This window comes from Carlito syrichta, unplaced genomic scaffold (assembly GCF_000164805.1).
Source record: "Carlito syrichta isolate Samal-C Ts95f unplaced genomic scaffold, Tarsius_syrichta-2.0.1 Scaffold302012, whole genome shotgun sequence".
Classification (NCBI taxonomy): Eukaryota; Metazoa; Chordata; class Mammalia; order Primates; family Tarsiidae; genus Carlito; species Carlito syrichta.
Genome location: NW_007246108.1, coordinates 197,548 through 219,772, shown reverse-complemented (window position 1 = coordinate 219,772; position 22,225 = coordinate 197,548). Strand labels below are relative to the sequence as shown.

The window sequence follows — 22,225 nt, the reverse complement described above, 5'->3', positions numbered from 1 at the left end:
TTTTGAGTTGGAATCTCACTCTGTAGCCCAGACTGGAGTCTCACTCTCTAGCCCAGACCACAGTCTCGACCAGCTGGGCCCCGGTGATCCTTCCACCTCAGCCTTCCAAGTAGTGGAACTACAGGCGCGTGCTACCACGCCCGGCTATTTTTTAAAAAAATATTTTATTGTAGAGATGAGGTCTCACCAAGTTGCCCAGGTGGGTCTTGAACCCGCGGGCTCAGACAATCCAATCCACTCACCTGGGGCTCCAAAGCACGGGATTACAGGTTGAGCCAAGGATCCTGGCTGTATCAAAGCAGTGTCCTTTGTTGGAGGGTGAAAGAAAGGGATAAAAAGGAATTCAAAATACATTTTGAATGAAACTCAGCATATGAGCACTTTAAATTCCAAGAGAATTTGGGTTTTCAGAAATCTGCATGTGCTAGAGGCTGAAGGAAACTTGTATTGGTGCTTTAATTAAATCTTCAATAACAACAAAAAAAAAAACCTGATATTATACATTGTTCTTAGTTTGTGTTTTTGTTTGTTTGCTTAGCAAGTTTCCAATTGTGTGTAAAGCTGGAGTCAAATGAAATGTGCCTGTCATATTTTCCAGGTGTTCTTGGGTGCCTTGTCTTTTGTTTACTTTGCCAAAGCATTGGCAGAAGGTTATCTGAAGAGCACCATCACTCAGATAGAGAGAAGGTTTGATATCCCTTCTTCACTGGTGGGAGTTATTGATGGCAGTTTTGAAATTGGTAGGTATTGCAGATGCTTGACTTTACTTTTAAGCTCAACATCTTCTAAGCATGACTAAATGACATCCTCTCTTCATTCTATTGTCTGCTGAATTCTGATTCTTTGTAAAATCATGTTTGGACAGAATTTGCCATGACCTTATGCTACAGTAGAAGCAATTTGCTCATTCATAACACCAACAAATTTGCCTCCATAAATTTGCCTCCCCAAGTACTAATTATTGTATGACTCACAAAATTCAGAGTTCTCAGTGTAAGAGACTTTCTTGGAAAAGCTAAGATGCTATTGGTATTTTGAGCTATGTGTACGTAGGAAGTGTCTTTACAGAAGATATATCCTGGGGGCCTTATGATTCAATTTTAGAAATTTGAAAGAAACCAAATGAGATCTACCACAAAATCTATTGCAATGATTAAAGAAGTTAAACCATAAAAGGGATTTTCTACTAGTGACCTATTAAGAAGAAAAAAGAGATTCTATTAACAAGAATACAAGATCAGAGCAGGCAATCAAAACTTTATTTTCAGGTGTTTTTGGTTAGCAAGAGACTATAGAACTTGAAAAGACTCAGTGATTTTAGTCACTGTTTGGAAGTACATTAAAGAGTATATACATCCTACTTCATTTGCTTCCTGAATTGATACACCAAGAGGATTTAATTCTTTGTTGAAGTAAACAAAATAGTACCCTCTGTAGGCCTTAACACCTGTTTGGACTCAAATACATGCTATAGTTAAACCTCTAACTGCTCCAATTTTAGCTTGACCAAATGACATTTAGAATAGTGAAGGGATATTTTTCAACTCTTCCACAATTTATTAATTTTAGTTCACACTATATATTTTAGTCTTTACTCTGAATATCAGTGAAACAATTTTTAAAAATGAATAGGTAACCTTTCACTTCAAGCTTTTGATTTCCAAATCCATCTTTTATTCCTCCCAGAATGAAATTCCTAAGTGTCAATCAAACAAATGATTGGGCAAACCTGTGATGCAAGTTTTGAATTGAATTAAGAGACGTTTTAAGCCATTTTAAAACATCGAATTCAATAAATAATTTTACCCTTAGAATCGTCTAGAAGAATTAACATGAATTTAGAGTCAAAGTCTTTTTCCACTTCCTATGAAAATTTAGCACTCTCTATCAAATATTGACTCTCACTCTCAAGTTGCATCAGAACTGGGAATTCAAGAAAAAATTTCATCCAGGTCATTTATAAGTTTCTTCAGCTCAAAAATTGTTTTTATATAATTATCTAGAGTGAGATTTACAGACAAATGAATTTTCTGACCTTAGTCTTACTTCTTTTGCCTCTATCTTCATTTGTTCCTTTCATTACCACCCTTTATCTTCATTACTCTATATTGTAGAATAATGTCCTTTATCCTTTGCTATCTCTTGGCATTATCATCTAATGTCCACATACTGAAGACTCAAGTTATCCCTTAAGTAAAATTTTTACTTGTTTGTTTTAATAACAAAGGCTTTTTATCAAAAGTGACAGTCACCAAGAAAATAAAAGGTTTTTCATATTATAACATCTTAATAGTTCTCAGATTTTAATTATTTGTTTAAAAATGTTCTCTATATACTTTATTCTAAATATTTAAAAGTTTTGTTTTTTGCATTTTAGTATTTAATCAATCTAAAATAGATTTCTAATATGGTATGATGTAGGAATCTCTTTATACTATTTTAACCAAATGTCCAGTCACCACTAATTTGGCTGAATTCTTTATAATGCGTTTTTTTTTTGTTTGTTTTTTTTTTTGAGTGTGTAGTGGCACACTCACAGCTACCACAGTCTCAACCTCCTGGGTTCAGGCGATCCCTTCTCTTCAGCTTTCCAAGTAGCTGGAACTTCAATTACCATTTCATAAATCTGTTTATCCTTGACTCAGTGCAAGGCTGGCTTAGTGATTATAGTTTTATAATTAGCTTTGATAGCAGACAGGAAAATCTCCAACTTTGTCCTTCAAATTTTCTTAGATATACTTGTATTAGTTTTCGGAAACATTCTATTTGGTTTGATTAAAATCACATGACATTTATGAATCAGATCATGTAGCTGACATTTTTTATAGTGAGTCTTTCCATATATGAACATGTTCCATATTCCATCTATGAACATAGTATAAATCTTCATTTAGTCAGGACTCTTTAAAAGAGTTTTCAATATTTAAAAAAAAAATTTCTATAAATATATTACTAATCTTTGTTAGGTATCTTACATTTTAAAAATTTTAGTTTCTATTGTGAAAATATTTTTTGTTACATTTTCTATTTGATAATTCCTGGAACATAGGAACAATATTGACTTCTAAATGTTATTTGTGTGCAACAACTTTGTTGAAATTTCATTAATTTTAATTGATTAGCCATAATAATTGTAAAGTTTTCTGCATAGACAATTGTATTGTCTGAAATAAAAGACAATTTTTATCTTTCTCTCCAACTCTTAGATTTTTATTGTTGTTGTTGTTGTTATTGCCTTATTGCATTGACCTAAGTACTACATTGAATAGAAGCAGTTGCAATGGGCATCTTTCTCTTGTATTTGACCTGAATGAAAATGCTTTTAAAATTTTACTATTAAGCAATGTATTTGTGTTTGGGTTTGACAGATACATTTTAAAAGTTGGTTTGCTGAGATATATATTTTTTCTATCATAAATGAGTGTCTAATTGTATTGAGTGCTTTTATGATATCTATTACAGTAACCATAAAATTGCTCTTCTTCTAGTAATATAGTGATTTAATCATTAATCATTAAGTTTTTTCTTCTTTGATCATATCTTTGTACTCCTGTAACAAATTTTACTTGGTCAGGATGTGTATATTTTTATACTTTATTCAGTATGCTAATATTTTGTTTGGGATTTTTACATCCATCTTCATAATTAAACTTTGACTATAATTGTCTTATATTGTCCTTGCCTGATTTTGGTTTCAAATGCATTTTAGTCTTATAGGATGTATTGAGGAGCTTTCTTTCTTTCCTATTATCTGAAATTATCTGAAATTATGTGTGTGTGTGTGTGTGTGTGTGTGTGTGTGTGTGTGTGTGTGTGCGTGCGCGCGCACACACAAAAATAAAAAGAGAGCGAGAATCTGTAACTTTAAAATTTGGTGAGATATATTTGTGAACCTGTTGTCTTTATCAGATACAATGATCTGGAATGATAATAATGATGTGAAAGAATTTTGATATTCAATTTTTTAAACATGATTTATCACCATTTATTTTCAAGGTGTATCTTCTGAGAACTCAGAAAGGATACTGAATAAAGGAAGCAAAAACTTCCATAGTAGCACAGATGCTAAAATTGTATTATCTTGTATTTGACTTTCTCATTAATGTAGCACAGAAACAGCTTGTAAATACATATTCTTTATTTTGTGGTGCTGGTGGAATGTAGTTGGATGGGGGAGGGGATTGCCTGTAAACTGAAAGTCAGCTTTCACTTTATTTTGATTTACTTACTGTGGTACATTAACAAAAGTATAGATATACTTATTGATATAATGTCAACTTTGATAAATGTCAAGTGGGAAATCTCATGCTTAATTATTATTTTTAAATATGAACATTAAGAAGAATTTAATTCTTCCTCGAGCCATAAAGACTAGAGCCTCTGTGTGAGTTACATTTCTCACTATCATGATTATTATCCTCTAAGCTATAAAAATTACTACTCTTTTTCCAATTGACTAAAACTGGCAATATGACTGAACAGTAGTAGTAAATTAGATGATTGCTTACAGATGTAGGGAAACACACTCTTGCTAGAAAACATTGAGGAGAACTTCAAAGCAAAGCTACCCATCAGCTTTCACAATCAGTTCCTTGGAAATTAAGCTCTTATTCTCTCTAGCACTATAGTTCTTAACAACTAAATATGTCAAATAAAAGTAGCTAAGTCTTTAAAACTTCTTGGAATCTACGATCCTAAACAATATTTATCAAAGCATGTTCCAGAAACCACCCCTGTCAACATACTTGAGTTAGTATTACAAATGCAGATTTCTTGGCCTGCTCCCAAATCCATGGATCAGAAACTATTGGGACCCATCAAGAACCTACATTTTAAACAAGTTTCCAGTTCCCTTACTATCCCCTTTCATCAATTTTTATAAAGCACAGCAAAAGCATGATGAATCTTCCCAAAAGCATGTCTAATTAGTTGTCACCATCATCAACTAAAAGTAATGTTTCACATGCTTCACTAGAGATATTTTAGAAAGGCATAATTCCTATCTTCAAAAGCCCCATATTCATTAATTATTTTTTTCAAAAAGAGATAGATGGACATATTTTATATTTCATAAAATTTGTGTTAACACTGGGGTTATATATTAATATATACTTGAAGTTGTCTATGTGTAATAATTTTTATTTCTATTTTGAGTATTTTCTGTAAAGGTTTATAAACAAATTATAAAGTATCATTTGTGTAAATATAGTCTCATCATTTTATTTCATGTAACATGAAATACAGCTGTGTTTGGTCTACTTTTTCTATAGGGGATATCAACTAAAAAGAGAATTTGTGATGTATACATCATGAGCAATTGGAAAACTAATAAAAGTTTTAGTAAAAAACTTGAATGAATGAAGACACAATAAGGAAGTTTGCTTCAAAACTACCGAAGAATATTTAAAAGAGCATCTTTAGGAAGCCTACTATAGTATGCTTAGCTGATAAAATACTTCAAAAGGACAAATACATAGATTGAGTAAAATGAGGCAGGAGAGGTGGTATTAAAATTTTGACCAAGGAATGAGGTGAGTGAAATGATGAGTATGAAGACAACTTCAGGAGTCATCTCAGATTTAGAAAAAAAGGATGGTGGAGAGAGAGTTTAGTCAAAGAAAACCATTGCTATATCTGCATATATAATACATACACTCATTTGGTTATGCTGTTGACTTTTTTCTAAGTTCTCAACTTATGAATGTGTTATTCTTTCCTCCAAAGGGAATCTCTTAGTTATAACATTTGTTAGCTACTTTGGAGCCAAACTTCACAGACCAAAAATAATTGGAGCAGGGTGCCTGATCATGGGAGTTGGAACATTGCTCATTGCAATGCCTCAGTTCTTCATGGAGCAGTAAGTCTAAAGCAATCATCTTTCTCTTGCCTTATCAAACAACTGAATTTCTCCCTTTTATAACCATTATTTCAATTTAAGCCAAACCCATGATAATTTTTGTCTTATTTTAATTCACTCTCTTTGATACAATTTTAGGATACTTTTATAATTTTACTTGTGACAATAATCTGTAAAAAATATTTTGACAGACTATATTGATATCATTAAGATTAAAGAAAAATTTTTACTATGTTTTGAGTCAAATGTTTTAATTTAGGTAAGGAAACAAAATATACAAATGAAAAGAAATTAACGTGGTAAATGTCAAAAGAGTAACAAGTGAATGCTACAGGTAATAAATACTGGATCACAGTACACTGGCTGGCAGATAATTGACTCAGGGGTGTATAATCAACTCAAACAACTGTTCAATGTTCAAACAGTATCTCTTGGTCCTTTATCAATGGAGGAGAGAGAGGTATCTGTAGCCTCTAACTCTAAGGTCTACTTTTGTTGCTGTTGTTAGTACTTTCATTAGTACCTTCACACAATTATAGGAGTTCCAAAGATTTTCACCTTTACTATATCATCTGTACCCTTACAACAACCTACAGAGTAGCAGAACTTTACTGTAATTTTTTTCAGTTTAGAGCTGAGGACCCCTTGACTTGAAGAGTTTAGTGACTTTTTCAAGGTTTGGTGGCTTGTAATTATAGAAGCAGAACCCTCTGTCAGGTCTTCTGCCTTTTCAGACTTTCTTTAGAAGGCTTTCCATGCTGCCTCCCTTCTCTGTGTTTTTACCTTTTGTCAACTAAGTGAAATGCCTACCAAAATGTTTCAAAGCAAGACAATATTTTAGAAAATTGCCTATCAAGTGACACTTTGATTATTGTCCACTTTAGATCATAACATTTTAAAGCTGGAGAGCCATAGAAATGATCTGGTCTGAACTATTTCTAAAATTCCAAAATCACTTATGTAACTACAATCATATTTTGACCTCCCTGGCCAAACCATAAAGGTAGGGCACAGGATCCTCTGAGTGGGAGCTTCCCTACTCACTTGGATGAATTATCTGAATCTTTAATTTTTACTTGGAGGAGGATCTGTGGTTTGGGGACTTTTGCCTGCTACGTAGACAACTCTCTGGCTTCCTTCTACAGGGCAGAAGTTTCTTTGGATCACAGATTCTTCCAAAGGGTTTAGTGGAAGGAGGAGGGAAAGGAGAAGGCTGAGGAAATGGGTCTACAAACTGTCTATTCCCTACTTGATTCATAGCTTTGCCACTGTTGTCTGATTCATTGTGCCTCTATGAAACAATTTTCCCAGGGGAAAATAATTCCACTACTAAAAAAAAATAAAAATTTGAAAGTAGTAGTTGCAGAGGATAGATAAATACGTGACTCTGACCTCCCTCTAAATCAGTAGCTCTTCTTGAGTATGTGATTTATCCTTTCTATGCCTCAGTTTCTACATCTTAAAAGGGATATTAAAAGTAATACCGGCCGGGATCGGTGGCTCAGCCCGTAATCCCGTGCTTTAGGAGGCCGAGGTGAGTGAATTGCCTGAGCCCACGGGTTCGAGACCCGCCTGGGCAACTTGGCGAGACCTCAACTCTACAATAAATCAAAAAAATTAACCGGGTGTGGTAGTGCGCGCCTGTAGTTCCAGCTACTTGGAAGGCTGAGGCGGAAGGTTCGCCAGAGCCCAGCAAGTCGGGGCTGCGGTGGCTGGAAGCAACCACTGCACTCTAGTCTGGGCGACTGAGTGAGACTCCAACTCAAAAAAAAAAAAAAAAAAAAGAGTAATACCTAGCTCACTATGTTGTTGCAAATATTGAGATAACACAGGTAAAATGCTTATTAAAGTTCCCAACATAACTTTTAACTGTGTCATCATTGTTTTGATCAATCCTCCTTAGCTAATTAAGCTACCTGGTTTTAACCAGCAATTGTTTTTGTCTTAAAGTTGTGGTATTCAGATGGATAATTTAATCACTTCAACTTAATGACAGATATAGAATGCTCATACAAGAAAATCGGTGAAAGAAGTGTATCTATGAGAAGGTTAGTCAGCCAAGTTAGTGCTGACAAGGGACAGAGACTTAGATTTTTGTCCACTACCTTTTCTATGTTGGAGGATATATTTGTTTGGTTTTTAGTGTCTACCACTTGCCAGCTACTAGGCTAGGTAATGGTACCATTTCAGTTAGAAAACACAACAAAATAAAACACTTGCACGCACACACAATTTCTTTCTTCAAGAAGTTTGCTCTTTACTGAAAATCATCATAGTAATTTCTTTTCAGTTTTTCACAGCATTAGTCACCAATTGGGTACTTATCCAAAATGAGGTTCTTATTCTCTAAAAGATGACTATATTCTGTCTCCTCAGCATAAACACTTTTTTTTTTTTTTTTTTTAGAATGCAGGATTTTTTGAGAGGATAAAAAAACTCCTAGAGTGAGAGGGGACCTGAGGGGGTTACCCACATAAATACTCTTAATGTACAACAAAATTTGTTAATCGTGATAGCAATTGTTGAGGGCCTACCTCCAGCAGGCTGTACTACTTAGCTTTATGTGTGTTTGGTCATCTAATTCATGAATGTAACAAATACAATATGTATTGATCATTGTCCTAGATATTGGGGATAGTGTAATGACAAAAATCTCTGTCCTTATGGATCTTATGAGGAGGGAAAAGAAAGTAAACAAATAAATATAATTTATCAGGTAATGATAAGAACTTGAGAAAAAATAACCCAGTGAAGACACATAAAGAGTGTGTGTGTGAGGGGAGTTGTTGTAATTTACAGTAGGATAGTCAAGGTATATCTCAGGGAGATCATGGTATTTCAGGAAGATCTGAAGAAAGTAAAGGGGAGAGCCATTAAGCTATTTGGGGAAGAAGACTTCTAGCCTAGATGAGCAGTGAATGCCAAGGTCCTGAAGCAGGAGGGAGGCTGTTGCATGGATGACCTGCAAGGAGGCCTGTGTGGCTAAAGTAGAATGAGTGAGAAGGAAGCAAAAGAAGGTACACTATGGGAAGTAAAAGGGAATAGGAGAATGTGTCAAAGGTATTTCTCAAACTTTTACTGACATTTGAATTACCTGGGGGTCTTTGTAAAATGCAGACTGTGATTTAGTAGCCCTGAGGTTGGGGCTAAGATTCAGCTGACATTGCTGGTCTGTAGACCATCCTTTGATCTGTAAGTTTAAACCAATCGCAAGGATATTAGCTTCTCCTCTAAATGAGATGGAAAGTTGGTGGAGAGTTTTGAGCAGAGTGACACGACCTGAACTATATTTAAAAAAAAATCACTGACTGGTGCTTGAAAATTGACTCTTGTGGGCCCAGCTTTGAAGCTAGGATACTATTTAGGGGACTACTGTTGAATTTTATGCATCACAATCAAGAGAGTGTCAGTGGGGATTTCAATGCAGGCCAGAACTAAAGCCCCTAGTGTAAAAACATCTATACTATTTGGTCCCCTGTTCAATCACTTCTTTGTCTCTTCATCCAACAGAGTATAAATAGGTACAAGTCACATCTATAGCTCTCAGTTTTCAACTAAGAAAATTGAAACCTAAAGGTTAATTATTTTTTAGTGTCACAGATAGTAGCTAGTGACGAAAGTGGTGCTGCCAAAAGATTTCATTTATTCAAAATTAAGATAATTATGATGCCTGCAATAGTTATATTTTGACAGAAAGAACTGAGAAAGTTCAAATAATTAAAGTTGTTCAAAATACTACATAATTACCATCGATGCTCACATTAATAGCTTTGAGGCATTGTAATAGTCCATGAGATCTCTGTAATTATTCACAGAAATTATATTTACCATGATTTTAATGGTAAATGTTCTCCTGTGTAGTTAAAAATTGCAAACAATTAACCTCATTAAGTGGTTATTAACCTATTTTTGTCAAGGAACCATTTGATAAAACAATAAAAACTGTGAATCTCTTCCCTTAAACATTCATACATTATAAACGTACATACAAAAATGTTCTTACGGTTTTAGTGGGGCTCATGGACCCACTGAAGCATAGGTTATACAAAACAGATGTAAGGTAACCCATTTATCAGCCTGAATATTTTGTATCATTTTGTTAACATGCTGAATAAACAGACTTTTACCATTAACATACCAAATACATTACCGTGATCACTAGCATTTGGTCACTAGTGCTTGAACAAAATGAGAATCAAGATGATGTGATATCTTCTTACTAGATATCTTTTCCCTGGAGATATAGAACTCCAAAAGGAACAGGAAACCATACACATGAAGGATAATTTGAATGTAAAAGTAGATCTGGGTGATTGTAGATAGCGTTATCACAGTTCCACCACAACCATCATTACCTTATAAACAGAGAAAAGGGTGGCAATTCAAAATAACTCGGATTCAGATTAATAAACTGTGGAGAAAAAGCAGAATACCATCTAGATAAATGGTTCAAAAGCCCACGTATCATTATCCATTCTCTACAATCAGCCTTACAGTTCTATAAATTTACAACTCAAAAGACATTGCGCTGATGGCCCTAAATTGTTCAATTATTGTCTTTTCTCTAAGTCATAGATAATCATGATTCTATCAAGTGTTGGATACATTTTCACCAAGGAAGTAGGTGATTTATACCCATTATTTTATATTAAAATGAATCACTGTGAATAAGTCTTACCTTTAATTTTTTTCACTAATTGACTGGCCCGGGTATGGTGGTCTATGAACCAGATATTCTGACTTTCTCTTTAGCAAACTCAGCTGCTACATGCTGGTTCAGTTTGGTAATTCAGATTCAGAGATAGCTTCAAGCGTAACAAGGCACCCTAATGAATCATGTAGCATATACAATAATTTTAGCATGATGTTAATGAGTTCATCATGAAGAAAACATTCTTTTATACAGGTACAGATATGAGAAGTATTCTCCTTTCTCCAATTCTACTCTCAGCATCTCTCCGTGTCTCCTAGAGTCAAGCAGTCAAATACCAATCTCAGTTATGGAAAAATCACAATCCAAAATAAATAACGGTAAGATAATTTTTTAAAAATTTGACTTAGCAAACTCTTTAAGACTTTATATGTGCTTTAGTATGGGCAAAAATATCTCTGAGTTTTGCTCTCAAAAGCATTATTACTTGAGATATTATTTAGTGCCATAAAAATTTCTGGACTATAAAGCAGTATATGACGAAAGCCTAAGAAAATATACAGATATTCAAATCTTATGGAAATAAGAACATTAATTCTGGATACTGGGAAAAATCTTCCAGTAGTTCCGAATAAGTGGGCCTTGAAAGCTGGGTAAAACTAGTGTAGCACATACAAATCTCAGTTTACTGTTCAGATATGAATGAAATATATATTTTTTTGCCATAAGTCAACTTAATATCTATGCTTACCTGTTTTCATGAGAATGACAAAACTTAATCCCAATTTGTCCCTAACCTCCATCTTTTTTCCTGAGAGTTGCTTACATTCTAGGGAGCTTACAAAAAGTAATGGGGGTCAGTTTTGCTGGGGGATCCTGGTGCTATTAGTTCCTTGCCAACTCAGATATCTAAAACCCTGTGGTCACAGTGTTTGGTCATATATGTCACCATGGAACTATCTTATGTTCATGCTCATATTCTTTTTAGTACAGCAACTTTCTCTGGTACAGAAGTAGCAATCTTAGATGCATGGAAATCATTCTACTTTCCACATGAGCTAGGATACAGGAATTTTGTCAGAGGGTCTAGCATTCTGACACCTATGGTGCAGCAATGAGCCACTCTTGGAAACATGAGAATCATCTCTTCTGTGTCTCTCTAAGTATTAGAAGTCCCGAGAGAATCAAAGGCAAGAATACAGAAGTATACTATGCAACCATTTCATAACTAAAGTCTTGCTACCTCTCTGGGCTTTCCCTGGTCAAGATGACACAGATTTTTCTTGCTTATAGCATCCACAAATTTATTCACAGATATTTGCCATATCTCTAGGACTCTTCAGGCAGGGAGAACAAATCTTTGCCTCTCTCTTCAGCTTCCCTTCAGCATTAGTATGCTCTACATCCCCTCCCTGCCACCGTCTAATTTCACTCCCTGCTCCTAACCTGGGTAGTTGATTTCTATACAGGCAGAATGGGATCTTCCTTTTCTACAGCTGCTACCCCACCCATCCAAGTCTTTTATCTATTCCATGAACCCTTTTTACTCCTCTAATATTCTCGTTAATGATTTTTGTTGAGATGTCTTTTCCCTAGGCAATGATTACTAGAGGTCTGGCTATTCAAATGAAAGGAAAAGCCAAGGGACTAAAAGAAATATGGGGATGAGGGGGAAGAGAGGGCTGGGGAGAACATAAAAGTGTAACAAATTTAGCCTTTCCAGTTATATAAAAAGAAGAAGAAATGCATTTTAGAAGAAGAGGAAAATGTGTAAGAGAGTAATAGATATGTTCAGGAGGACACTTACAACCCAATGGACAATAACAGAGGGCTTGTTTATGTAAGAATACAATGAATGGATAATACATTTAATTTAAGTTAATATAAAGAGTCAGGAGTTTCATCTGTGCACAGTGTACTGTCAGTGAAGGTGTTTTGTTTTTTACAATTGGAACAGACATGATACAAACTACAATACTAGTTAAAAGATATTTAAACCTATAATGTAAAAAGTGAAAAATAGAGTCAGAGAGTTTAATTTTTTTGTTTTGACTTGGAGTCTGACTTTGTCTCCCAGGCTGGAGTGCAGTGGCAGGCTCAAGCCCACCGCAGCTTCAACCTCAAGTAATCCTTCTGCTCAGCCTTCCAAGTCGCTGGTACTATAGGCACATGCCACCATGACTCCCTAATTTGTTGTTATTGTTGTAGAAATGAGGTCTTGCCAAGTTTCCCAGGCTGGTCACAGACCCCTGGGCTCAGGTAATCCTCTCACCTCAGCCTCCCAAAGTGCTGGGATTATAGGGTTGAGCCACTGTGCCTGGTCTTACATATTTTAATAAAAAGAAAAATTACCAGATAGATAAGAACTTAAGACTCATAACCCAATTCTTTCCTTCCCTTTAGGTGAGGTCCCACTCCCTTAAAGTCCTTTTCTTTAGACATAGTGGATACAAGATTCACTATAAAAATGATTCTGAGAGATCTTCTCAAACAGGCAAGCCACATTCTAAAGATGAGGATAGGGATCTTCTCAAAAGTGCTCCACTCACAATCCTCAATCTCTTCTATAACACTCTAGAACAGAGCTGACCACAGAACTTTCTGTGATGATGGAAATGTCCTATATCTATGCTGTCAATATATTAACCACTAAAGTGATCAATAGCATGTAACTATTGAATTATAGCTAGTGTACATAAAAACTGAATTTTAGATTTTATTTAATTTTAATAGTCACATGTGGTTTGTGGATACCATATTAAAAAGCACAGACATAAGGTGTCTATATTTACTTGCTACAAGACTCACCTACTAACAGCTTCTTAAAATTATACAATTGCAAGGGCTAGAATTATTATTAGAGTTAATTTTTAGTAAAAAAATGTACATCATATTTTTTGTAGAAGAATAGAAATCTAGAGAAGGTAAGAGAAAATCTCGTAGTCATTTGGCTACTTTTCTAGAAGAGGCAGAATCAGGATAAAATCCACATGATCACATAGTACTCTTTTATGTTATGCCCAAAGGTGTTCACCTTGGTTCTTCACATAATCCACACTTCACAATAAAAAATTACCTTAAGCATTATTAATAGGTGAATATAACTGTTACTTCATATGATTGTTAAGAAAATGTACTTTTCAAATGCCTTCTAGCCACCTAGCCCAGCAGGTGGCAGAGAAAGAGCATTCAAAATTGGTGATTGTTGGAAGCTATTAACACTATCAATTTTATTAACGTAGCTAAGCTCTCTAAAGCTATATATTTAATTTATGCTATGAAGGTAGTTAACCTACTTCACATGATCATAGTAAGATGTGACTTTTATGAAAGCATTTTAAAATTGATATCTTTCAATTTTACACTAAGACTACTGTCAAAAATTTATTTTTGTTGGAATAGCTGTACTACTAAAGCATATAAGGTTTATAATTTTTATGTGAATTTGTTTCCAGAGTTCTAAAAATGGTCATTCACTAACAAACACATGTAAATGTAGGCAATACTACCCAATGTCGGAGTATCAACCATATAAAAATTTGAGTGTTAGATAAAACTTGATCAACAATAAGATTACTTGTGATTTCTGCTGAACAATAAAAAAGTCTAAAAATTAAGGTGAGGAGGTAGTTGTTTAAAATTTTCTGTTTTTTCACAGATAGGATATTGCATAGTATTAGAGTGTGAAAATTCAAATAGCTATAGAACAGAAAAGGAGAGAAAGAAGAAGAGAGAAAATAAAAATCAAGGGGAACAGGGGCAAGAAATATAGAGTTCCTTGATCAAGTCCCTAGAGGATTTACCCTGCCTAAAAGATTGAAGTTATAAAACACTTTCCAAACTTATCTAACTCCCATCAAATTATGATTATTGTAAGAACTTTTGCATTCGAATCCAGTTTTAGGACACATTGCAGAAATGCAGAATATTTAACTTTGTTAGTGATCTAATTTCAATCCTCTTGTTTGCTTTTCTTTCAAGAATGTGAAGTTGACGCTAGCTCCTCCATGTGGATTTATGTTTTCCTGGGAAATCTTCTTCGTGGAATAGGAGAAACTCCCATTCAGCCTCTAGGCATTGCCTACCTGGATGACTTTTCCAGTGAAGACAATGCAGCTTTCTATATTGGTAACATTCATTGATTACTTTGTTCATCTTCTTGGGATGCAGGGTGCCTAGTTTTCTCCAATTCTACTCTTTACTAAGTTGAGTGTGGAAGGTTTTATCCTTCATACTCAACTCCTTTATCTAGCTCACATATTTCTGACATGTACACTTAAGATTTGGATGATAAAGAAACCCAGTTAGAAGGACCTTTGCATTAGGAAAGAAACACCAAATTAAAAGGAAATAACTGTGAGGTCAACTGCAATGATATATGGTCTTGTGAAAGTATCTTCATGAACTTCAGATTTCACTGTTTCTTTTTAGTGAATTAACTGTACTGCTGAAGCATTTAGGCATTTTAATTTCTTAAAAATTTGCTTCTAGAGCCTTAGAAACTGCTTTCCATTTTACAAACCCTGATTATTTAAAGCATCTTTTTTCCTTTGAGGGATTGACAATATGGAATTCAATGGCAGGTAGGGATGTATAAAGAAAAGCATTTAAAAAATGGAGCAAGACTGAGGCTACCTCATCTCTGAAATAGGTTCCAGTAAATAGACCAGCAGAAAAAACAAAAATATATAGTAAAGGCAAACTTTCAAACTCAGATGCATCTAAGCAGCATTTGGTGCCTGGTATTAAGCTAGAAAGTAGAGATTCAGGGTTGAATAAGACTTGTTCTCTGTTTTATATGTCAGTCTTGATTTCTTGGAGTTCTGGTCTTTTGAAGGTCTCACCTTTAGAAACAGAGGAGCAAGATTTAGATTCACTGAGGAGGGGCTCCAGCTAGATCTACTATCTAATTCTGCCCTGGCTTTGGCTTTGCAGGATTCTGGGGTGTTCTGGTTATACCCAAGTAGGTGATAGTTAAGAACAGAGCTCTTGTTGTAACAGGAAACTCCAGTATAGATCAGGAATTGAAACTGGAACAAACACTCCATCACATACACTGGCCAATTACTCTGGAGACGAGGAAAGATCACAGTCAAAAGAAGCACACAGGTGTCTAAGTGCCCCTTTCCTCTCCAGGAGCTCAGCGCTTGCTCTCTTTGCCCTCTATTCTGAAAAGGATCTGGTAACTGCTATTTACTTCTCCAGTAAATTTAAACTGATCTCCAAGAATTATGTGTGCTTTAGGCTCTATGGTGAAATGAAAGGCAGATGAGAGGTACCTTGCAGGGAAGAGCTACCTTTTAGGTTACTAGAAATGGTGTCCCTTAGGCCATCTTTTCTATTTCCCTGTAAAGACTGACCTGGCTGGTCATGAGGGTTCCAGAGAGCACTTTTCCTGCTTCAAAGTCCAGCACCTTTGCTAACTATATCCAGGAAGCTGCAGAGGGCCTGCTTTCACAAATAATCTCACAGAACTTCAGATCAAATGAGTAGTTTTTCACTAAGTTGGAAGAAATCAATCTGAATGTCAAGACAAGTCTATGTTTAACTGACTATAATAGATTTTTGAAAGATGATCAAAATTAGTGCAATGACAATTTGTATCAGTGGGCAACCTATCAGTGGCAACCTAATCCTAGGGAATAAAGGTTGCTCCATTTGGGGAAATTAACTTCTTTAAAGTCTTAGTGATACTTTCTTACTAAGAGGTCATTAATGCTTTAAAAGCTTTCATTCTTCTCCCAAAGCAGAGGAGCACATATTTCTTGATTTAGTGTGGTTGAAGAACTGACAAATTAAACACATGAAAATGAGTAGTTGAAACATTTTGAACTACTAACTGGATCTCACTCACATTTCTTGTTTAAAATTGTATTAATTTATCACAGCAAAGAAACGGCAGTGTTTTCTTTTTTTCCTTTTCTTTTCTTGGTGCAGGGTGTGTGCAGACGGTTGCAATTATAGGACCAATCTTTGGCTTCCTGTTAGGTTCATTATGTGCCAAACTGTATGTTGACATTGGCTTTGTAAACCTAGGTAAGGGAATTTATTTTTATTTATTCATTTACTTTAGTTACTGTAACATTTTGATGAAAACAGTGTGGAAAATATCAAACTGCCTTTTTAATAAAATGACAGGGTAGCAATCTTTCATAAAATGAAAATAATCCATGGAAATCTTATTATTGATCTAATCATCACATGCTTTAATAAGTAGAATATGAAAAATAGGTGGTGATTATAACTGTAGGACCCGAGGCTTGTTATTAAGGTGTATCCTTTTTCACTTCTGATTTGCCAGTTCAAATGCATTTCAGCATAGTTAAGAATGAAAACTGTGGCTACTTGTTGTCTCCTGGTGGTTTCAGGTGTGTCAACATTTATCATAGTTACGTCAATTGATAATGTATCTGGGGACTTGACAGAAAGGCTAAAGATTGAAAGTCTACTGGCAACTAAACTTCTTTTCTTTGTTTTTTTTTACTTTACAAGTCATTTTAGGTGGAGGTAAGACTGGCTTTCTTTCTGAGAGATTGCTTATGTAGGAAATAAACGGTGGGGTCTGGGGGAGGGTGTTGATTTTTCCATAACTTTTAATTTGTTTCTATCCCTGTGAAATGTACCTCCTAGAAATAGATGGTATTTATCTCTGTGTATATATTCTTTTTTAGAAGCCCAAGAAATCAATTACAGACAAGGAAACAAATTTCACTTAAAAAAATCTGGTATTGCATTTTAAGTTTTTATGTTAAAACAGAATGCAAAATTATTGCATTTTTAAAGCAAATAAACTGCAAGACATATTTCAAAAGTTGTATTTACTCATTCATGACCCCCCAAAATAATTTTGCAATTACTTTGTTTCACATGCTATTCTATGGCACTAAACAAAATAATTAAGTTTAAAATCCAGCGTTGGAGGCTGATATGGACAAGGAAGTATAGGTGTGATAAACAGCATGGAGAAAAATTGTTAAGGGGAAGCAATTAACATGCAGTGATTAAACACGTATAAATATGTTACCAAGTATAATGCAATGACAGTAGAGCCTCCTTGTCGAGGGATATGTCTTTATTTTGTTGTTCTCACAGAGTTTGGTAGAAGAGGGTATAGTATAGTATAGTATAGTATAGTTTTAGAGGTTCTTATACAGAAGAAAAATATACTCACTTGGTTTGATTTAAGGAAAAAAGCTGTCAACGCTTACTTTGAGAATGAGAAATGGTGTCAAAAATTTAAAGTTTTCATGATGAGTTAGATATTTGTTTTATTTACATATACAAATACTGCTTCAGACCTTGAATAGCTCTAAAGTATTATTAAACAACATTTAATCAAAAATTCCACTAATGAAACCTCAATGAATTTTAAATTTACATAAGGTTCGAACTGGAGGGTATAGGGCATAACTCTTTTTTCAAGTAATAAAATCTTAGATAAATGTTCAACATGCAATCAAATCAAAGCTGTGCTGATATGGAGTAGCTGGAATGTGAGGTTGAAGCCTTCAAAATTCCCCATCGTGTATTGCTTTCCTTTTGCCAGGGGTCCCTTTGTTGAACCCCAGAGCAGTTTAAAAATCATAAGGCCTCTTACATAATTTAGACTCTGTATTTTAATCTAAAGAACAAAAGAAAAAAGTATCTTGCTCCCAAAACATTTTCCTTCAATAAGAAAGATAATAGAGGCATAGTTTATTTTATTGCACTTTATTTTTGTGCTTCACAGAAACTGTGTTTTTTATCAGTTGAAAGTTTGTACTAATCGTGTGTTGAGCAAGTCTATCAGCATCATTTTTCCAATAGCATGTGCTGACTTTGTGTCTCCATGTCACATTTTGGTGATATTTGATGTTACTATTGTAATAGTTGATGTTATTATTGGATTTGTTTGGGGACACCTTGAACTGTGCCCATATAAGATGATGAACTTAATCAATAAATATTATATGTATTCTGAATGCTCCGCTTACTGGCCATTTCCCCATCTCTCTCCTCATTGGGCTTCCCTATCCCCTGAGACACAACATTGAAATCAGTCCAATTAATAACCTACCATGGCCTTCAAATGTTAAGGTGAAAGCAAGTTTTACCCATCTTTCACTTTAGCTCCAAAGCTAGAAATGATTTATCTTGGTGAGGAATGCATATTGAAAGCCCACAAAGGCCAAAATCTAGGCCTATTCCACCAGTTAGCCAAGTTGTAAATGCAAAGGAAAAGTTCTTGAAGAAAATTAGAAGTGCTACTCCGGTGAGCACAAAAATGTTAAGAAAGTAAAACAGCCTTACTGTTGAGATGAAGAAAGTTTTAGTGGTCTAGGTGGAAGTTCAAGCCAACCACATGTTCTCAAACCAAATCCTAATCCACAGCGATGACCTAATTCTTTTAATTCCATGAAGGTTGAGAGAAACACAGAAATTGCAGAAGAAAAGTCTGAAGTTAGGAGATGTTGGTTCATAAGGTTTAAGGAGAAGCTGTCTTCATAATAAAAAATTGCAAAGTGAAGCAGAAATTACTAATATAGAAACTACAGCAAGTTATTCGAAAGATCTAGCTAATACAACTGATAAAAGAAGTTGCAATAAGCAATATTGATGAAACTGCAGGTGAAATAGCCTTACATGGGAAGAAGATACCATTCAGGATTTTCATTACTAGAGAGGAGAAATCAATGACTTCCAAGCTTAAAAGGACAGACTGACTCTTTTGTTAGGAGCTAATGTAGCTGGTGACTTGAAATTAAAGTCAATGTTCATTTGCCACTTTGAAAATCCTATGGCCCTTAAGAATGATGTTACATTGACTCTACTTGTGCTTTATAAATAGAACAACAAAGGTGAGATGACAGCATAAATGTTCATAGCATGGTTTACTGGATATTTTAAGCCCATTGTTGAGAACTACTGCTCAGAAAATATTACCTTTAAAATATTTCTCACACTGACAATGCACCTGGTCACCCAAGAGCTCTGAGGGAGACATACTAAAAAGAAGATTTTTTTTTATGACTGCTAACACAACATTTATCCTGAAGCCCATAGACCAAGTTGAAATTATGATGTTCAAGTCTTACTATTTAAGAAATACATTTTCATAAGACTAATGTTTCCATAGATAGTGATTTCTCTGATGGATCTGGACAAATCAAGTGAAAAACTTTCTAAAAAAGATTCATCATTTTAGATTACATTAAGAATATTCATGATTTATGAGAAGAGGTTAAAATAATAGCATGAACAAGAGTTTTAAACAAATTGATTCCAATCTCATGAAGGACTTTGAGGGATTCAAGATTTACATGGAAGAAGTAAATAAAGATGTGATAAGGCCGGGCTCGGTGGATCAGCCTGTAATCCCACTCTTTGGGAGGTTGAGGTGAGTGAATTGCCTGAGCCTGCGTGTTTGAGACCTGCCTGGGCAACTTGGCGAAACCTTATCTCTACAATAAATCAAAAAACCAGCTGGGCATGGTAGCGCGTGCCTGTAATTCCAGCTACTCGGAAGGCTGAGGCGAAAAGATCCTCGGAGCCCAGCAGGTCGAGGCTGCGGTGGCCGGGAGCAGGCCACTGCACTCCAGTCTGGGTGATACAGTGAGACTCTGACTCAAAAAAAAAAAAGTGAAATTAGAACTAGAAATGAAGATGTGACTGAATTTCTGCAACCTTATCATAAAACTTGAACGAATGAAGAATTGCTCCTTATGAATGAGCAAAGAAGTTGTTTTTTTGAGATGGAATCTATTCATGGTGAAGATGTTGTGAACATCATGAGATAACAACAAAGAATTTAGAATATTACATAAACATAGTTGATAAAAGCAGTGGCAGGGTTTGAGAGGATTGACTCCATTTTTGAAAGAAGTTATACTGTATGAAAGAAGTTCTGTTATCAAACAGCATCACAAGCTACAGAGAAATCTTTCATAAAGGAAGAGTTAATTGATGCAGCAAACTTCATTGTTGTCTTATTTTAAGACATTGTCACAGTCACCCAACCTTCAGCAATTACCACCTTCATCTGTCATCAGGTATCAACATAAAGTTAGGACTTTCAACCAGCAAAGAGATTACAGCTTTCTGCAGGATCAGATGATCATTAGCATGTTTAACAAGAAAGTAATTTAAAATTAAAGTATGTGCATTTTGCGGACATAAAGCTATTGATTATTTAATAAACTACAGTATAATGTAAACATAAGTTTTATACACATTGAGAAACTGAAAAATTCGTGCAACTCGCTTTATTGCAATATTTGCTTTATTGTGGTGGTTTGGAGCCACACTGGCAAAATCTCCAAGGTATGCTTGCATTAGTGTTCAGCTTAGAAAAGAGAATCATATGTGAATTATTAAGTATTTTATGATGTGATAGAGCTAATGCAAAGATCCATTTTATTTCAAAACATTAGCCTTGCCATTTATTACTTAATCGTCCTCTCTGTCTTTCAGATCACGTAACCATTACCCCAAAAGATCCCCAGTGGGTAGGGGCCTGGTGGCTTGGTTATCTAATAGCAGGAATCATAAGTCTTCTCGCAGCTGTGCCTTTCTGGTGTTTACCTAAGAGTCTACCAAGTCCCCAAAATAGAGAAGATTCAAGTTCCTCCTCTGAGAAATCCAAATTTATTATAGATGATCACACAGACTACCAAACAAGCCATGGAGAAAAAGCAAAAATAATGGAAATGGCAAGAGGTAAGTCAAATTTTCCTATGTTTTGAAGCACTTTTGTTTTTCCTGTTGGGACTTTGAGAGGTTTATAAATAATTCCCCTTTCTTCTACTCATGTACTGAGAAAAGAAAGAAAGAGAGAACGTAACCATATAGGAAGCAAAACTAGGGAGTAATAAACCAGATTTATTACTGGAAAACTGATTGTAGCACATAATCAAAGTTTTGATAAACTTCCTTGCTCACATCTCCATCTTCCTACACCCCCTCAGTTTAGACCCTTCAATTTTCTCTACCCAGGATTGCTCCTTTGTATAAGTCTGGATGGACAAAAAATAATAGAGTGACTCTTCAGGGTTTGTGGCCCTTTAACAGATGAGTTACATTCATTTAAGTGTACCAATGCCTGTCTCTCACCAATGATCAAGGAGTGTAATGTGGGCAAAAGAACAGTGTTGTTATGAATCCCCTCCATGAGAGCATGCAGCTATCCATGAGATTGGTCCTCTCTTTTCTCCTCAAGCAATAATTTCATATAAAGAAATTTCATGTACAAATTATAATTTGTAAGTTGCACATAATATATAATTTATATAAATATTATTCAAATATATAGTATAAATTATGTTTTATTTATAGAAATTTCATTTATAAAATTTTATTTTTAGAATTCTTCACACGTCTAACTCATTGGCTATATAATAGGAAGAGGGAAGAATACCAAAGCTCATTTCTAACACTGAAGTTCAGAGATTAAATGGAGACAACTTTCATATTTCTTTCCCTATGACTCTGATCTAAACTTGAAGAATAGATAGTAGAAAATTATCCTGCCTTTGGCTCCCAGGTGGATAATGAGGGAGTATTCTCATCTCTTGTCTTTTACCACATCAATTAGATAAATCTGTTCCTTTCTGGCTTTTACCTCTAATGTAATCTATATTACATGCCTGTAGAAGCAAGTGGTTCTGAACCAGATCTCAGCCATAATGTGTGTTAATGGCTTACTACACATTGTGTGGTGTGTGTGTGTGTGTGTGTGTGTG

At 34.9% G+C, this 22,225-nt stretch overlaps 1 protein-coding gene across 3 annotated transcripts in view; it reads left to right on the top strand.

The window, feature by feature from the left end:
* SLCO1C1 (solute carrier organic anion transporter family member 1C1) overlaps window positions 1–22,225 on the top strand; it is a 51,639-nt gene that overhangs the window by 6,000 nt on the left and 23,414 nt on the right. For 2 of the 3 annotated variants that reach the window (XM_021711285.1, XM_008055874.2), the window contains exons 4-9: window positions 599–740; window positions 5,725–5,857; window positions 10,764–10,888; window positions 14,490–14,636; window positions 16,446–16,544; window positions 20,958–21,203. In XM_021711285.1, the coding sequence (XP_021566960.1) occupies window positions 599–740; window positions 5,725–5,857; window positions 10,764–10,888; window positions 14,490–14,636; window positions 16,446–16,544; window positions 20,958–21,203 (892 nt within the window). The remainder of the gene's footprint in view (window positions 1–598; window positions 741–5,724; window positions 5,858–10,763; window positions 10,889–14,489; window positions 14,637–16,445; window positions 16,545–20,957; window positions 21,204–22,225) is intronic. The other variant, XM_008055876.2, reaches the window with a different exon arrangement.